This window comes from Rhipicephalus microplus, chromosome 2 (genome assembly GCF_043290135.1).
Source record: "Rhipicephalus microplus isolate Deutch F79 chromosome 2, USDA_Rmic, whole genome shotgun sequence".
NCBI classification, from domain to species: domain Eukaryota; kingdom Metazoa; phylum Arthropoda; class Arachnida; order Ixodida; family Ixodidae; genus Rhipicephalus; species Rhipicephalus microplus.
The window spans coordinates 290,979,720-290,999,465 of NC_134701.1; the positions used below are offsets into that span (position 1 = coordinate 290,979,720).

The following is a 19,746-nucleotide window of genomic DNA, read 5'->3' on the forward strand; positions in this document are numbered from 1 at the left end:
TTCGCGCTGGCAGCACCGATACGCAATGCATTGCGCGGATTCGGCGTTTCTTCTCTTTCTCTCTTTCTCTCTCTTTTTTTTGTCATAACTGCAGAGCACTAAATTCAAAGGGCCTGGCTGTTGTATGCTGTCGCCGTCGCGTGACATACGTAACACAATGAGCGCGCGCTCGCGCCGAGGAAAAATCGCTTCCTCGTGTCCTGAGCGTTTTGATTATGATCACCTATTACTGTCAGCAAAGAAAAAAAAATAGCCCACTCGGTGTATGGCAGGGAAAACCACGTGTGAAAATAGAGCGAAAAAAGAAAGGAACTGCTAAATAGAAAGAGAAAGAAAGAAAGAAAATGAATCTGAAGAAATTTAGAAGGAGAAGCAAGAAGAACGAAACAGATAAAGATTGAGCATGAAATGAATAAATGAATAAAAATAGAAAAAAGACAGTTGAAGGAAAAAAATAAAAAAATAAATGGAAAAGTAATGACAAAGAAAAGAGACAAGGGACAGCTCCGCACTTGCTTGAGGCTTGGCACTTCTGATGCGAAGCTGTTCTTTTTTTATTTTTTTTTTTGGAAGTGGCGCGTATAGGGAAACCCTTCTGCGGATGCTGCAAAGGCAGCAGTCGGCGGCGCTCGGGTCCAGCCACGCGTCGAACTTGAAGCGAAACGGTAACTTTTGCATGCAACGAGACCAAACTATAGAGTGAACGATACAGTAAATACTGGAATTCATGAGCGTGCCTTTAAATTCGCACCTTCAACACATGGCTGCCCTCGCATGAGGGTAATACAGCTAGAGCGCTGAGACAACTCAAATATCTTTCTCGTCTCTCGAGGCGTACCGAGTCTGCTGCGTGTGATGGGTGCGGACGATGAAAGCGTGCGAGTGATTAGCCCCATTCCTTACGGAGGAGGGGCCGGGTGGACGAGGAGCTCCGAATGAGGACGCACAACAGACGCGCCATCGTCTCTGATGGCACCAATGAGCATGTACCCCCCCCCCCCCCCTTCCTCTAATTTTTTTTTTTTTGTGCGCACTTATGACCGCCACAACGGCATGGGCTAAATATGGAAGCGACAATACTCAAACATGCATTGACGCCCATGTGCATGTGAATGTCATCTATGGTTTGCGAAAGATGGCTAGGATGGTTAAGATGGCTTGGCAAAAACTTTGCTAATCAAAGTTGACTCAGCTTTGCAGTAGGCATGCTAAACCTAAAAAAGTGTGGTGCTGGGCAGCCTTCTTTAATTGTGTTCTATTGGTCTCTCCCTTTCTTCTTTTCTCCTTTCTCTTTTTTCCACACATTTATTTATTTATTGATACTGCATGCCAATATGCTGGCCCATGCAGGAGGGGCAAATACAATAATACAATGACAAGGCATTCACAAAAAGACTAACAATGCAAGAAGAAAAACGTACATTTATTCTTCCTTTATTTATCTCTTTCTGAGATAGATAAATGACGCATGGTTGGGGCTGGCACAAATAGTTTTCTATTCATATAAGGACAGCCGCATCTATGTCTAGTACATTAAGTTTGTTGCAAAGGAGTGAATGTGTTACCCTGTCGAATGCCTTACGGAAATTTAAGATATATGTCAGCTTGTCCCTCCGAATCAATATCAGATACCAAATCATGATAAAATTCAACCATGCAGCTATGTCGTATATGACAACACCTTTCGTAACCCATGTTGAACACTTGTTAATGCATTGTTTTCAATTAGGTGTTTCATGATTGCGGAGAGTAGAATGTCTTCTATTACCTTGCACACTATTGAGGTTAGAGAAATTAGCCTGTAATTCCCAACATCCTTTTTCGATTTCCCAATGCGAGGTCAGGCAAATTGAAGCCAGATGACAACATGAGTTGATCTGAAGCTTCAGAGATCATCATCATCAGCCTGACTACGTCCACTGCAGGACAAAGGCCTCTCCCATGTTCCGCCAGTTAACCCGGTCCTGTGCTTGCTGCTGCCAATTTATACCCGCAAACTTCTTAATCTCATCTGCCCACCTAACCTTCTGTCTCCCCCTAACCCGCTTCCCTTCTCTGGGAATCCAGTCAGTTACCCTTAATGACCAGCGGTTATCCTGTCTACGCGCTACATGCCCTGCCCATGTCCATTTCTTCTTCTTGATTTCAGCTATGATATCCTTAACCCCCGTTTGTTCCCTAATCCACTCTGCTCTCTTCTTGTCTCTTAAGGTTACACCTACCATTTTTCTTTCCATTGCTCGCTGCGTCGTCCTCAATTTAAGCTGAACCCTCTTTGTAAGTCTCCAGGTTTCTGCTCCGTAGCTAAGTACCGGCAAGATACAGCTGTTATATACCTTCCTCTTGAGGGATAGTGGCAATCTACCTGTCATAATTTGAGAGTGCTTGCCGAATGTGCTCCACCCCATTCTTATTCTTCTAGTTACTTCACTCTCGTGGTTCGGCTCTGCAGTTATTACCTGCCCTAAGTAGACATAGTCTTTTACAACTTCAAGTGCACTATTACCTATCTCGAAGCGCTGCTCCTTTCCGAGGTTGTTGTACATCACTTTCGTTTTCTGAAGATTAATTTTAAGACCCACCTTTCTGCTCTCCTTGTCTAACTCCTTAATCATGAGTTGCAATTCGTCCCCTGAGTTACTCAGCAATGCAATGTCATCGGCGAAGCGCAGGTTACTAAGGTATTCTCCATTGACTCTTATCCCTAACTGTTCCCATTCTAGGCTTCTGAAAACCTCCTGTAAGCACGCGGTAAATAGCATTGGGGAGATTGTGTCCCCCTGCCTTACACCCTTCTTGATTGGTATTCTGTTGCTTTCTTTATGAAGCACTATGGTAGCAGTTGATCCCCTGTAGATTGCTTCCAGAATGTTTATATATACTTCATCTACGCCCTGATTCCGCAGTGTTTGCATGACGGCTGATATTTCTACTGAATCAAACGCCTTCTCGTAATCTATGAAGGCTATGTATAGTGGCTGGTTATACTCTGAGCACTTCTCTATTACCTGATTGATAGTATGAATGTGGTCAATTGTTGAGTAGCCTGTTCGAAATCCTGCTTGTTCCTTTGGTTGATTGAACTCTAATGTTTTCTTTACTCTGTTAGCAATTACCTTTGTAAATAGCTTGTATACTACAGAGAGCAAGCTGATCGGCCTGTAATTCTTCAAGTCCTTGTCATCTCCTTTCTTATGTATTAGGATGATGTTAGCGTTCTTCCAAGACTCTGGTACTCTTCCCGTCAGGAGACACATCGTAAACAGGGTGGCTAGTTTTTCTAACACAATCTGTCCTCCATCTTTCAGCAGATCTGATGTTACCTGATCCTCACCAGCAGCTTTGCCCCTTTGCATGCTCTCCAAAGCTTTTCTGACTTCTTCTATTATTACTGGTGGGGTGTAATCTGGGTTACTGCTAGTTCTTATAGTATTAAGGTCGTGGTTGTCTCGGCTACTGTACAGATCTCTGTAAAACTCCTCCGCTATTTTAACTATCCTATCCATATTGGTAGTTATTTTGCCTTCTTTGTCCCTTAGTGCATACATCTGACTTTTGCCTATCCCAAGTTTCCTCTTCAATGCTTTGACTCTTCCTCCGTTTTTCAGAGCGTGTTCAATTCTCTCCATTTTATACCTTCTTACATCGCATACCTTACGTCTATTAATCAACTTCGAAAGCTCTGCCAGTTCTATTTTGTCTGTTGTACTTGACACTTTCATGATTTGACGCTTCTTAATTAGGTTCTTCGTTTCCTGGGAAAGCTTGCCAATGTCCTGTCTAACTACCCTGCCTCCAACTTCCACTGCACACTCCGTAATGATACTCGTCAGATTATCATTCATTGTATCTACGCTAAGGTTGGTTTCCTCACTAAGAGCCGAGTACCTGTTCTGCAGCGACACTCTGAATTCCTGTACTTTCCCTCTCAGTGCAAGCTGATTGATTGGCTTCTTGCGTATCAGTTTCTGTCGTTCCTTCTTCAAGTCTAGGCGAATTCGAGACCGTACCATTCTATGGTCACTGCATCGTACCTTGCCAATCACTTCCACATCCTGCACGATTCCAGGGTGTGCACTCATTATAAAGTCTATTTCGTTCGTATTTTCGCCATTAGGGCTCCTCCATGTCCACTTGCGGTTTTCTCGTTTTCGGTAGAAGGTATTCAAAATCCGTAAATTATTGCGTTCTGCGAATTCTACTAGTAGCTCTCCTCTGGCGTTTCTAGTACCGATGCCATAATCTCCTACTGCCTGGTCTCCAGCCTGCTTCTTCCCTACCTTTGCATTAAAGTCGCCCATCACTATAGTATACTGTGTTTTACCTTACTCATTGCCGATTCCACGTCTTCATAGAAGCTTTCAACTGAAGCGTCATCATGGCTGGATGTGGGCGCGTAAGCCTGTACTACCTTCATTTTGTATCTTTTATTCAGTTTAATTACGATACCTACCACCCTTTCATTAATGCTATAGTATTCCTCTATGTTGCCAGCTATGTTTCTGTGAACTAGGAACCCCACTCCCAGTTCTCTTCTGTCTGCCAAGCCCCTGTAGCAAAGGACGTGCCCATTCTGTAGCACCGTATAGGCCTCATCTGTCCTCCTAACCTCACTGAGCCCTATTATATCCCATTTAACACCCTCTAGCTCCTCGAATAGTACAGCTAGACTTCCCTCACTAGATAAGGTTCTAGCGTTAAACGTTGCCAAGTTCAGGTTCCAATGGCGGCCTGTCCGGATCCAGAGATTCTTAGCACCCTCTGCTGCGTTGCAGATCTGACCGCCGCCGTGGTCAGTTGCTTCGCAGCTGCTGGGGACTGAGGGCCATGAGTTATTTGACGTAAGCATGTGGGAGGTAGTGGCCAGATACTGCACCAGGGTGGCCAATCCTTCTCTGGTGAGGGAGTGCGTTCTCGGCGGTGTTTGCCGGTGAGGCCGCACCCCAGGCCTCTTAATGCAGTTCCATCAACACGCGGATTTTTTTTTAATCCGGTTGGGAACTGCGCGGTACCGGGATTTGAACCACGGACCTCTTGCATGCGAGGCGGATGCTCTAACCACTACGCCATCGCCGCAACCTCTTCAGAGATAACATCGCCTAAAGCATGTAATGGCGCCGTGTCGGAGCTCGTTGGGCGATAAACCAACCCAGTGGCAATCGAAAATGGTCAGATCTGTTCACCTTTCACCACGCTGCTTCCACTGCATCACGACTGATATCAAGGCTGGATGACCGCAGATCAGACGGAACAAGCAAAAAGCTCCACCACCAACACTCAGCCTATCTTTTTGATAGGCAATAAAGTTATCTGGAAAAACGTCTTTGTCGTTGATAGCCGAAATTTCGTGCCAAACAATATACAGACCCTATTATTGTTGCATTCCGCTTTATTACTTCAGCTAACGCAATTCACAACTATGGGTCGAGGTGAGGGTGTATCTCAATTTGGGCCCCACGTCAACGTTCCATGAAAGGAACCGTTCGTTTTTCTTGTTCTTTTTTTCTGTTTAGACAGTTATACCATGCGTATCCAACTAGCCCAACTTTCGATTTTAATGCTCTGGTGTTTTACGCACCAAATTTACAATATGATTATGAGAAACGTCGTGAAGTGGAGGAGGACACCAAATTTTGCAAATACCTGTTTTTTTTTTTAACCTGAACTGACATAGCCCTGTGCACGGGCCTCTACCATTTCACTTCCATCGAGATGCGACCACCGCAGGCGGCACTCAACTACAGGCGAGGCCAATTTTCATGGGCTCAAACATGGCAGCGTTTCTTGCTATCTGTAGTTCAATGCAGGAAAGAAAGAACCCGCACTTGCGCAAATGAGTAAGTTGACACATTGACAATCGCAACCACTTTGTATGAAATATAAAACCGGGTTTACGTGGCCAGTTGGCCACTGCTTTCCGGACAAAGAATCGAGACAATTAAGCGCTGTATTTGCAGGACGCGTGCGACGCGCCTCGCCGTCCGAGGACTTCGACTGCCCGTTTCCCGACGGACTGTTCGCCGACCCGGAGACCTGCCGTCGCTTCTACATCTGCTCGGGCGGCACTCCCTTCAGCCAGACGTGCCCGCCTTCGCTCTACTTCGACGACATCAAGAAGTTCTGCACCTTCAAGAACAAGGAGCTCACCTGCGGACCCGTTGAAAGCAGTGAGTGCCCAGCCTTGTCTAACCTTGGGCATGCTTTCAGTCTTTTATCCACTCATTGTCAGTGAGTAGATATTTCTATTGCAATGTCCGTTGTCAGCATTTTGATATATACTACTGTTATGATAAGTTTTTTTCATTCAAATAAAGTTTTTTCATTCCATTCCATTATGATAACGATGATGTATATCATAGTTATTTCTAACATTTTGCTAGTTGTAATAAGCGCATCACTCTCTAGCTTACCTTCTCTAAGTCACCAACGGTTTTATGCCCTATATGCCTAACATTTCTCCGGTACACCACGCTTTTACATAGCGTGGTCTCCTGAAGCACTATAAATTTTCATAGATGACGCTACACAGTTGAAACTCAGTTTAACTAAATGATGACTGAGCTCGAATCACATCGCTCAACATGAAAGCTCGTAAGAATTGAGAAAGGTGTTATTTGTTCTTCGGAATTTAAGATTTTTATGCATACAGACGCTCGAAAGTTACCATGGCATTTCACGTGCGTGCACTATAGCACGATCCTGCGCATGTAAGAAGTCCGCGAGGTCAGCCCGGGTGCTTATGCCATAGACGGGGATGCAGGTAGAGGGTTCACGTACATTCATAGACATGAAGTGGGAATATGTTGCCCATGTGTAAAAACAAGGAGAACGAAGGCAGTGACTGCGCGGAAAGGTGGAGTCCGTGAGGCACTGGAAGGCAGAACTCTTCGATAACTTTTCTTGAGTGTGAAAACGTATTTGAAAAGCATTTGACTCTCTGCGCAGGGGAGCCTTCTGTATTTATTCGCCGGCAAAGTCTCAAAAAATAAAATTTGGTGACATCTGTCCTGCCTCTGAATGGGCTTCAAACATTTCCCGTAACCGATCACAGCGACCACGGAGCGGCCCAAGCCGGATCCGGACACGGCGCCCAAGTGCGACCCGACGTGCGTGCTGCCGGAGTGCTACTGCAGCCCGGACGGGACGCTCATCCCGGGGGGACTGGAGCCCAAGGACGTGCCCCAGATGGTGCTCATGTCCTTCGACGGGGCCCTGAACAACATGAACTTCCCCCACTACCGGGCCCTGCTGAACAAGGAGCACCGCAAGAACCCCAACGGCTGTCCCATACGCGCCACCTTCTTCGTCTCGCACGAGTACACCAGCTACTTCTACGCGCAGAGGATGTTCGCCGACGGGCACGAGATCGGATCGCTGAGCGTCACGTGAGTCACACGCCTAGCCGCCGTACACGCGACGGTTGACGCAAGCTCGAAATGGTTATCAATTCCTATTTGTGGTGAGCTACAGCCGTCTGGTCACGTAGCCATTTATTTATTTATTTTTTTTCAATAAATTTATTGCCCGGAGGTGTCACAGTAGAGAGGTCAAGATTATACTAATACTCAATAAACTAATCGAGAACTGATCTAGCCGGTAAGTAATCATTCTCTAAGACACATGTAAGACGCGCAAACGCGGACACAAGTCAAGGCACCGCAAACGTCGACTTCTTTCTAACTGCATATGTCGGTGTTTGCACGACCTCTCTTTTAGAAAGAATACTATATACTATCTGGCTACACTGTGACCTCTTTTTCTTTAGTACTTGCAAACATTTACCTCGGAAGTATACTGCGCAAGTCGATATATGAATATGAATAATCTCTTCATTTTTCCCTGTTAACTACTCGATTGGTGCCTCTGATCACCATCGAAATAAAGATGCAGGGAATCATATCTACCGCTGCGAACGTTCTTTCGTGAAACCTGGGCAATGAGCTTAGATCAAGTTCGCTGTTGCCTTCGTCAATCTGATTAGGGATGCGAGAAGTGTTGCAACGGGTCGAGTGTCCGTGGCCGAACGCAGGATATATGAGGCAATCGCAAGTTTCGCGAAATTAGTTCAGTGACAAAATGTGATGAAAAAAAAAATTTCGCCATATCCACGAAGTGAATGATGATGAGTGGGCGAAGCTCCAGAGGTAAACCTGGTAAACCATGAATCCTCTGTACATTTTGCCCACTCGATTTTATTACATCGCTCCCCCTAGCGTACGTCGCCGCACTAAATCGAACGATTGCCTTCAACCAATGACACGCGCCATATGTGACATCATTCCTATTTTATAAAATCTCGCGTCTTTCATCAACTACAAGTACCGCTTTCTAGTTTATAACATCTTGCATCTTTTCATCATCAGCTAGAAGTACCACCATCTAGTAAACACTACAAGAACTAAACGAGAGGTGGCTACATACAGGAGACGGTACCGCCATCTAGTGAACACTGCAAGAACTAAACTAGAGGTGGCTACATACAGGGGACGGTACCGCCATCTAGTGAACACTGCAAGAACTAAACTAGAGGTGGCTACATACATGGGACGGTACCGCCATCTAGTGAACACTGCAAGAACTAAACTGGAGGTGGCTACATACAGGCTACAGGGGACGCACAGCCCACGCCCAAAGGAGCTTCGCCCCTAAAACGGTGCACCATGCAATCTTTGATAGACCAGTTAACCACCCAATACGTGCTGCAAGATTTCCAAACCCAAAGAAATCGCGGCAAGGCGCGACCGGAACGGCACCCGCTGTGTTCAATGATCCATAAAAATGATAGCATTGCGTCGGCGCCATGCTTGCATTTCGCGGCTTTTCATTTTCGCGACGTTAGTAACGGCGATGTATTTTACAACAAAATTTCTTAGGGCCACTTCTCTCGGTTATGATGAAAACATCCTTTCATTTCCAATAAAACTAACTGTAATGTTCTAAAATACAGCATAAAAACTGTCGAGTGAATATAAATTCGCCATCAAATATAAATTCGTGTAAAGACCCCACCCCAACTAGGTTAGCCCAATATTCGCGAAGGAAAAATTGAACAAGGAGCGACAAATAGGGACATAAATTGCAAAATGACGCAATCAAAATCACAATAATGTCGCCAAATAACAAGTTTTTCTTACGAAATTTAATATAGCTATTAATTCTAATCACATGAATAGCACTGAAGTGTTCCACGCATATGCTCGTGTAAACAACCAGTAGTGTAAGCGGTAAAGAATATGATTAAAGGATTGCATGCGACCTTTATGAAAACCAACACATGGTGACGCCAAGCAAGATATACATGGGATCCCGATCGCATTGCTTTAACTGCACATGGTAATCACAATGTAGCTAAATTCCAGCATTTACTTTCTGATTAGCCTAGCCTAATATATACACTCAAGCTAAAAAAGCACATTCAGCGTCGTCTATACCTATTTTGACGTCATCGTCTGTTGATTTCCGCTCAAATTCCCAGGATTTAGGTACCTCTGTATGTGGCGCCATGGTTTTCCATAAGGAAAGCGATAGACTACTAAGAAAGAAGGATGTAAAGCAGGAAGACACGATCTTTTCGATGCTGTTCTCCGCCTGTTTATAGGAAGTTTTCAGGGCTATAAAGATTGGAAAAAGTTAGCGATTAGAGTTAATGGAGATTATTTTATTAACCTACGGTTTGCTGATGACATTGCCTTGATGAGTAACTCAGTGGACGAATTGCAGCTCATGATTACTGAACTGGACACGGAAAGCACAAGAGTAGGTCTGAAAATAATATGCACAAAACAAAAGTAATGTGGAATAGTCTTGGCAGAAAACAGCGCTTTGCGAGAGGTGGAGAGACGCTTCAAGTTGTAAAGAAATATGTCTACTTAGGACAGGTACCAACCGCGGATCCGAACCACGAGAGTGAAATAACTAGAAGAATAAGGATGAAGTGGATCACATTCGGCAAGTATTCTCAAATTATGAATGGTAATTCTCAATTCATGAATTCGACCATTGCACGACAGTATGTATACGCCACAATGTCAGATCTGTGCTGTATGCAGTTACCGTATTTTACTCCTTCTCACTAGAATTGTTGGTTAGAATTGAGTAGTTAACTAATAATTGTTATTGGGGTCCATTCGCTTTAGGAAAACCCGCGGCGTCATTCTTTTCCTAGCAGCGCACAACGTAAGCTTAGCAGTGAGCGTTTTGCGCGCAAGTAAGTATCGTTCGGTGTGATGAAAAGAAAGGGCACTGAACTCAGACGTGTCATTTCGTAGCTCTATGGCACAGCCCCTCGATGGATTTCTAGATTCATTAAGGCAGTAAGAACAAGCCAGACGCTTGTTTCCCGAGTATTGTATACCGTTGCTATTTCAAAGCATATTTGCCCAGCCCTGACCAACCCTCTGTATTCGTATTACATGTTGTGCACTCGAGAAAGGTGAGAGTTATGTGTAGTTATTTTCACTGTTGAAATGACCGGCACTTTAACAGCCAGTGGATAAGTAATCAATTTTCATACACGGCACTAGTCTGTCAAAAGAAGTAAAAACTGCCAATCAGCGGTAATCTTACGCAAATTCAAACCCCTATGTTTTTGCAGGATAGCGAAATCCAAACAAACCAACCGACAAATGCACGCCGAAATCCAAACAAATACATGCAAGTGTTCCCTTTACCAGTGGACACATCTGTACAAAAGTAAGAGCGTATATGGACAGGTACATAGACAGAACTCTTGAACGTAAGGGCACCCATTAATCCAACGACCTAATCCGCCTTGTTCGATGTCTCTAGCACTTAACAGCCACATTGATCGTTCAAACTATAGACGCGTTGTGCTGAGTGTTATAACTGGTACGTGCTAATCACTGTGCAGGCACCGTGGTCCAGAGAGCTGGTGGTCCAAGGCCAAGTACGAGAACTGGACCGAAGAGATGGTGGGCATGCGCGAGATCTTGTCTCGGTTCGGAAACATCTCCAAGGAGAATGTGCTCGGCATGCGCGCTCCCTACTTGAAGCCAGGTGGCAACGCCATGCTCAACATGATCTACGACTTCGCCTTCGCCTACGACTCGTCGTTCGCCGCGCCGCCCAGCAAGACACCGCTCTGGCCGTACACGCTTGACCACCGCATCCCGCACCATTGCGTCAACAAGGGCTGCCCTACGCACTCGTACCCGGGAGTGTGGGAGGTGCCGCTGAATACACTATACAGCGAGGATGGCACCGGCGGTCAGTGCGTGCTCGCCGACCAGTGCGTCTTCCCCGACGACGAAGACACCGTGTTCGAGTTCCTGCTCGAAAACTTCCTGCGCCACTACCGCACCAACCGGGCACCACTGGGACTGTACTTTCACGTCAACTGGTTCACCGACAAGGTCAAGACAAAGGCGCTGCACCGATTTGTAGACCACATACTGAACAACTACGATAACGCCTGGTTCGTCACCATGCAACAGGCGCTGCTGTGGATGCGCTCGCCAAGACGCGTTGCCGAGTTGCGCGATTTCGAGGCGTGGGCTTGCCCCAAGCGCGAGCCTGCCTGCAACCTGCCCACCACGTGCGCACTTCCTTTTTCGGACGAGCACTCGTACGGTGACCTGCGCTACATGGAGACGTGCACTGCGTGCCCAGCGCGTTACCCGTGGATCGGCAACTACGGCGGCCAACAGGTCGGCAAGATGATCATGGACCAAGTGGCCGAGCAGAACCAGCAGTCGGGTGCTGTCGAAGGCTCCGGCAGTGATGAAGACTACAACGTCACCAGCGCTGCAGTCTAGAGGCCTCGTCTCATGCGCGCCACCCCCGAGGTCGTGGGTGATGAGGCACTGAACTCGAGGCAGGCTAGACTTTTCTCTCACCGAGAACGAGAGAGACAAAAGCTAGCAAATGATTCGACAATTCCACTCATAAATTGGGACAGCTGTGTGTTGCTGACTATGCCTCCTAAATGTCAGAGGAATCGGGCATTACAATTTTATTAGACCTAACCAAAACGTCAAAGCAGCCTCACTCCCTTGCTTTAGAGTGCCAATTTGAGAACTCCCCCTCCTCCATGAAAAGACACACACACACACACACACACACACACTAACATTCTTTATCACTAACAATGACACCCAGGCAGACATCGTCAAAGCCAAAGTACGCCTTGACCGAACATGCACGGCGATGGCAGATGCCGGGTTATACATCAACAGAAAGCTAAGTGCAATGCAAGGGTAACCCTATAAACCGATTGAGAACAAATTTCTTTTCAGAAAAACAATTACCATCACATCGCTGCCTGACAAATGGTGGCTTGTATTCTGATAATGCCAGCCTGTCTGTCGCACTGAAAAGGAGAAATGACAGAACCATTGCGAGCACGTGAGAAACCGAGCATCGACAATACGCTGTGTGTCGGGCTACATACGATCAAACTTGAGCGAGGCATGTGCTTCGTATTTTTAGATATGAGTAGAAGCGTGTGCGATGTACTATAAACAAACACGATTGCGACTCCCAGCAAGCACTCTCCACCGCATTCCATAGACACGCGCAAGTAAAGAGCAGGTAAGCCTTAGTATTCGTGGCGATGCCAGACAGAATCAGACAATACACTTCATTATGGCAAAAAGAATGCTAGCTGATAAAGTAGCAGTAAGCACGCGTAAACTTAGCATAACTTAAATTAGTCGCCAATGTGTGAACTCCTTCACTAAGCGACAGTCAATCTCCGAAACTTTGGTCCCACTGCGTTAGCCCGCATGGCACTAACACTCACTCGAACAAGTCATGGACAATTCAAACAACAAGAGTTACGTTCATTACTGAAAATTCGTTGTAGAATGTCGAAGGCATAAATACCATGACACCACACAAAGTTTTTCCCATGCGGAACTTCTACCTAAAAGTGTAGAAGTCACAAGTTGAGCACACAAATTTGTTATAATTCAGAATTATGTATATCGGCTTAGTAGTGCTTTGGTCTGGAGAAGTTGGTGCGCATTTGCAAAATAAATCAGCACGAATAACGGGACGCAAAGCCCAGTACAACAGTACCAAAAAGTGAAAAAAAGCTGTCTTCCATCTCGTGCTGATTTATTTCGCCATATATACATTGTGCCGTTCGTGCCACATACAACTGCCTAGAAGCAGCCATATCCCGCGTTCAATGCGTTCTTTCGAGAGTCTGTCCCGTAGCCGCATCATAATTTTTGTTGGCAGTGGTGCAGGTTAGACCGTGAGTGTGATGGCTTTGCCATTACTTTGCCCAGATACGTGACTAAGGAATGCGCCGTGTCTTGTTTCCCTCCCTGCGACCGCAGTCTGTTGTTATTCATGTATTTTGTTTCGTAGAACCATAATCATAATTTATCCTGTTAAAGAATGTGTGCACATTTTGCTCATGTCCACGTGCATAGTTGTCTTTTTTTTTTCATTATGCTCACTATCCATTGAAGCATTACTTTTATGTGTGCGTTTGTGATGTGTAAAACTGTGTCATGCTGACGCGTTACTGTTAGACTCGAGTTGTTCATAAAACTTTAAAGAAACTAACCCAATCCTTTTCTGCCACCGCTGAGCTATACACCTCGCTTGACAGTGTTAGGTGTTCTTCACAGCGTCCCATCTAAAGCTACCTCCATTTAAACCTTTCTGAATACCTATAAGAACTTGCGAAAATAATAAATTAGCAATAAAGAGCAGCACAAAAGTAAAGAAAAACGAATTCGCATAGGTTCACTCTCTCGCCGTGCTACTACTATAGATAATTATTTCCATTCGTGAAGCTTTTTCTACCTTGTGCAGTTACGCCACGCTGTTTTCTTATAGTCCACGCTTCTTCAATGAAACATCTGTTTCTCAGGTTTCTAGATTACAACATCCCTTGCATATATACTTTTCCCATAAATTAGTAACAATGTTATTCCCAAATGATAAATGAAACATCGCCATAACAATTGCCTGTGGCGCAACGAGCTTCATTTGTATACAACGCTCTTGTCATACCAATAAATGTTTTTGTATTTACGTTTGAACATTGTTGCCTCCAAACTTACTCATTAGAACTGCAGCATTTGTACTGATTCAGGCGTATAAAAAGAATGCAGCTCAGAAAAAAGTCACAGCTTTGCTGCAAATGCGAAGCAATGAACGCGATAGCAAGAAATCGGAAGGCCACGTGCAGAATGGAAAGCAAATCGAAACGTGCGCCGCGCTTCTCACGCACAAATGACGCACGAAACGTACCCACAGGTACAGATGCACGCGAATAAGCATCTCAGTTGTTACTTCGCTGTGTTCCACAAACGGAGACTGCAATGATTGCTGTGACCTTTGTGCGCCCGGTAACTACAGCATAACCGTTCCAGGTATATCTCGAGGCCAGCCAAGACGTTCCCTCACGTGTCCTTATCTCGAGGCCAGCCAAGCGAGATAAGGGCACGCAAGGGAGCGCCGCCCCCTACTCTAGTTGGGGCAAAGTACGTGTGAAGGATGAGAGCGCGCGCTACTGCGTGATGTGGTGGCGCGCGCTCATTGCGCCTTCTTGCTGGTAATGCTAAAACACGATCATTCCTCCGAGATGCCCGTCAGCAGCGGTAAGTGGCAGATATAAATAGCTTGCCGTTTGAACGTTGAAGAACGGGCTCCTCGGTAGCTTAATGATTAACGCTTCGCACTCACGCTGCAGTGGACCCAAGTTCCATTCCGCGCACCGGAGTCTTTTTCTGGATTTTTTATTTCATGCATTTTTATATATATAGATACGTATACATATAAGGTGAGTGACGGTGACGCCAACGCCAGAGGCAAAATCCAGCCGAGAGTGTTCATATAACTTTTATCGCAATGATAACAAGAAAGAACGAGAAGAACAAATGGTCGAAGCAAGACTACAAGGGAGTCCGCCACAGTGGTACAGTATACTTACAGTACTCGGCTACTATTCGAAGGTTGCAGCTTCAATTCTAGCTGCAGCAGCACCCACATTGCGATAAACACGAAGAACTTACTGAGAGAGAGAGAAATAAATGTTCGAATGAAAAGCTGTATATGTTAGCCTGGCTATTCGTCTGACATACTGCTCTAGGAAGTGGGTGATGATTATGATATACACACTGACACACACGCACACATGCACTGTTTACAAAATTTCATTCAAGCTTATGACCTGCAAGAAAGTCCACTTTATTGACGAACATGTGGAAACGTACAGCGTTATGGATGATGTTACAACTGATACGATTGCGCGTACCCACAGAGTTTGTGGGGTCTCGAGGTGTAGAGCGCCACGCTCTTGGAGTGAACGGATACATTGACACGATCGGAACGAACCAAACAACACACATTTAGCTACTTTTAGAACCACGATATATCCAGCCGAAATAATATACATCAATTGGGATCAACACTCTAAACAACCTTACACAGTATTGCGCAATACTCAACAAATAACGAACACACGAACACACACATGGTGGCTTCGCCAGCGCTTGACTCACCACGAGGGCCCCCGGCCGAAGACCCACGGTGCCGTCCACCGCAGACCCACCGCTAGAGACAACCATTCGCGCCAAACGCCACCCGCCAAAGAGAGCCGCTTATCCCTCACGCGCCGTCACCCAGGCTTGCCGCCAGGCGTCAACGCCGGCACCACGGTTCTAACAATGGTGATGATGGTGCAAATAAACGCTTGCGAGCACAACGCCACCTACCGCTCGATAGTTGTGACGCCTGAATGCGGCCTATGCGCACATAAAGTGCGCCACGAGACGCAAACTAATTTACAGGGGGTGTTAGCACACCCTCAAGTTTTAGGGGAGAAGCTCCTTAGGGTCAAGCCTTGTCCCCCCGAGTGTTGAAAAATGGGCGATTTGGTTCGTCGTACTTGAACTGGTATAGCGCATTACGGGGAAGAAGAAACGGCCGAGCAGACCGACACAAGAGGACAGAGCGCTAACTTCCAACTGAGCTTTATTGTCAAACTGCATCAAATATGTATACCGGCGCAAGCATACAAACCCACCCAACGCAACGACAAGATTACACACAACATAGCACCGTCACATATCACAGATTCAAAGGCGGTTATCCTGATTAAGGAAGGCCACTTCATGTTCAGATAAAACCAAAGAAGGGGCGCTAAAACACGCGATGCCAGCTCTTGCTATACAATACGCTTCCATAATTTCCCGAGTTAATTGTGACGGGTGCTTTTCAGCCACTTCACATCGATCAAACATGGGGGAACATCCACAATCGCGGCGGTGAATTCCAATGTGGCCCTGGATTGCTTTGTGAACATTATAATGGTGCTCTTTTAGCCTTTCATTAAGGCAGCGCCCCGTTTGGCCGAAATACCACTTATCACATGAGAATGGAATCGCGTAAACAACCCCCGCTACACACGGCACAAACCGAGTTTTGTGCTTGGTTGAGCAACCAGTGGAACGTGATTTGAAAAGATTGACTGATTTGCAAAGCCGCTGTAACTTATCCGGCGCTGAAAACACCACTTTAACGCTGCTTTGACGCAGCCAATTCGCCGTACGATCTACTCACCTACGTCAGGCAAGTGGCTCGACAGACTCCTGAGGGTGAAAGGGACAGGTGTGTTGCCAACGGCGTTGATGTGGTTTCGCGTTTTATGCCTTCGACCAAGAAACTGCCATTGAAGAAAGTCGTGGGACACTTAAAAGACAATTCACTAGCTCTGTTACCTTCTGACAAAGAGGGAGGTTTTGTCGTTTTACCGAACTCTTTATTTATTGAGAAAGCGACCACAGCTGTTCATTCTGTCTTTAGCGCCGAGGATGACACTTCCCTTAGCAAAGTTAAATCCCAAGCAAAAAAGCTGTGCGCCACCATGGGTTTCGAAAAACTTGCCAAAGCAGTAGATAAGTGCAAGAAGCTTAGCCTTGATGTGTTCTTTACGGCCAACACACACAAGGTCGATTGCCCTCTGCGGGTAATTGTGACAGAGAGAGGAACATGGCAAAAAAACTGTGGCATTATTTCTGCAAGAAAAGCTCAATTTGCTCACCATCGATGACCCCTTTTTAATTAGGAATTCGGACATTTTGGTTAACTTTCTGGAACATAACGACAGGGGCTTAAAAGCACTTTCTGTCGATATAAAGGATTTGTATTACTCTTTGCCACATGAGAAGTTGTTACAGTGTGTTGACAATGCCATTGGCTCATTTGGTGCTGTAGCCTTCCAGAATCTCACGGGTGTTCGTAACAGTAACCTCTTAGAGCTTCTGTCTTTTTACATCAAGTCGACTTTTGTCTCTTTTAATGATCGTAAATACATACAGAATAGTGGTGTCAGCATTGGGTCATGCCTCGCCCCGATCCTTAGTGACATATACCTTGCATATCATGACCGTTTGCTGATGAGCATGCTTGACCAAAATATTGTCACCAAAATATGTCGTTACGTAGACGACTTTTTAATTTTCATCGACTGCAGTGACGCTGCCTGCCAGCACCTAACCGACGGTATTGTAATGACTTTTAAAGAATGTTTTATACCGCTTTTATTGACTCATGAGATGCCAGTTGACAGCAGCTTACGCTTTTTAGATTTGAATTTAATTTTTTCACCTGACCATGTGTGCTGGATATTTGAACCTAGAACTGTAAAACCTCTTTTACCCCATGACTCTTCTCATTCCAAGTTAGTTAAGCGAAGCATCACAAATCTTTGTCTCATCAATCCTCTTAGGAAATCGTGTCATCATGTCATGTAGCGCCGCTTTGCAGCTCAAGCTGAAAGGCTTTTGAGTGCTGGGTACCCAGCTATCCTACTGGCATCTATAGCTGAAAAGCTATTAAAACAGATAAAGAAAGGCTGCAACTCCGAGGCTCAGCCGGAATCTAACGACCGAAAAAGACCCGTTGTTTTACCCTCCGTGCATGACATTTCCACTGGCTAAAAAAGATAGGGGAGAAATGCAGCGTCAAAGTGGTGTTTTAAGCGCCGGATAAGTTACAGCGGCTTTGCAAAGCAGTCAATCCTCTCAAATCACGTTCCACTGGTTGTTCAACCAAGCACAAAACTCGGTTTGTGCCGTGTGTAGCGGGGGTTGTTTACGTAATTCCATTCTCATGTGGTAAGTAGTATTTCGGCAAAACGGGGTGCTGCCTTAATGAAAGGCTAAAAGAGCACCATTATAATGTTCACAAAGCAATCCAGGGCCACATTGGAATTCACTGCCGCGATTGTGGATGTTCCCCCATGTTTGATCAATGTGAAGTGGTTAAAAAGCACTCGTCACAATTAACTCGGGAAATTACAGAAGCGCATTGTATAGCAAGAGCTGGCATCACGTGTATTAGCGCCCCTTCTTTGGTTTTATCTGAACATGAAGTGGCCTTCCTTAATCAGGATAACCGCCTTTGAATCTGTGATATGTGACGGTGCTATGTTGTGTGTAATCTTGTCGTTGCGTTGGGTTGGTTTGTATGCTTGCGCCGGTCTACATATTTGATGCAGTTTGACAATAAAGCTCAGTTGGAAGCTAACGCTCTCTCCTCTTGTGTCGGCCTGCTCGGCCGTTTCTTCTTCCCCGTAATGCGCTATACCAGTTCAGGTACTTGTCCCCCCGTCGGCGTGACAGTATTTAGAACGCCCGCTAGAGGCCCTGCAGCGCGTTCTCACTCCCGCGCGTGATATTGCCACCTGCATGTTGGGAGCATGTTGCATGGGTTGGGAGCAAGAGTGGCTTTCACACTGAAAAAAAAATATCGCGTGCGTCTTCTTCGCTCGAGATCCAGCTGCGACGGACGCGCTTTTCAAGAGCTGGCTACAACGTAGATAATTAAAAGACCATTGCACTTTTGAAATTTCATAACAAACTGGTGGAGGTGCGTGGTACACCTCCTTTTTGGTCACGTTGTTAAGCTTCCAGTAGTCGACGCAAAAGCGTAGTGTCCGTCTTTCTTTTTCACCAGGACAGCCAGAGACAACCATGGGCTGTTGGATGATTCGATGACATCATCTTCAAGCATCTCCCGGACTTGCGTACATATCGCTTCGCTTTCTTATATCTACACGCGGTAAGGATGCTGGTTGATCGGACGTGAGCCGTCATACGTGATTATCCTGTGCTGTGTGATTGATGTCTGGCGCACCTTTGAGGAACTTGCGAAACAGGACTGTAATTCAAACAAGAGTATGCGCAGTGTAGTCTGGTTATTGGTCGACAGCGCAGGATTGATGTCGATATGACCGCATATTGCGTCTGGCTTAGGCGGCCTCCGACGCGAAACAGTTGCTAATTTTTTTCTATTTCGTTGGCAAAAGCGATCAAAGTGCCGCGAAAGAGATGTCAGTACTCGTTGCTAAAGTTGGTAACAAGCAACTGCGATCAGCCACCACGAAGCTGTATAAGACTTTTGGCTACACAGGTGTCTTGTTTCAGTAAGTGCTCAAAGTTCGTTTCGGGCGCCGCTATGCCATCGCCGAAATTGCAGCATGTGACGTCGACCATGACGCTTACTCGAGGAGGAAGCGTGACGCTGTCTGCAGAAACACGAAGCACATCGAGACGTCGTTCATCGCCCTGTACTTCGATTGCTCGGTCGGCTGAAAACGTGACACGACGCTATTGCTGGTCAATTACAGCGTCATACTCTTGCAGAAAGTCAACTCCAAGAGTGACGTACACCGGGAACCCTCGCGCCGGACAAGGCAGCTAGCGACGAACGTATATCCTTGGATGTGAACTGTAGTAGCGCAGGCGCTCAGCGGAGTAACAA

The 19,746-nt window shown here is 45.9% G+C and overlaps 1 protein-coding gene and 1 long non-coding RNA gene across 2 annotated transcripts in view; one reads left to right on the forward strand and one right to left on the reverse strand.

The window, feature by feature from the left end:
• The window catches only part of Cda4 (chitin deacetylase Cda4), an 81,068-nt gene extending 67,050 nt beyond the window's left edge, over positions 1-14,018 (forward strand). Inside the window, exons 2-4 of the mRNA XM_037429137.2 lie at positions 5,958-6,167; positions 7,052-7,385; positions 10,871-14,018. Of these exons, the coding sequence (XP_037285034.2) occupies positions 5,958-6,167; positions 7,052-7,385; positions 10,871-11,774 (1,448 nt within the window). The 3' untranslated portion in view covers positions 11,775-14,018. The remainder of the gene's footprint in view (positions 1-5,957; positions 6,168-7,051; positions 7,386-10,870) is intronic.
• The window catches only part of LOC119160077 (uncharacterized), a 343,900-nt gene that overhangs the window by 306,235 nt on the left and 17,919 nt on the right, over positions 1-19,746 (reverse strand). The gene's annotated exons all lie outside the window — the stretch shown is intronic.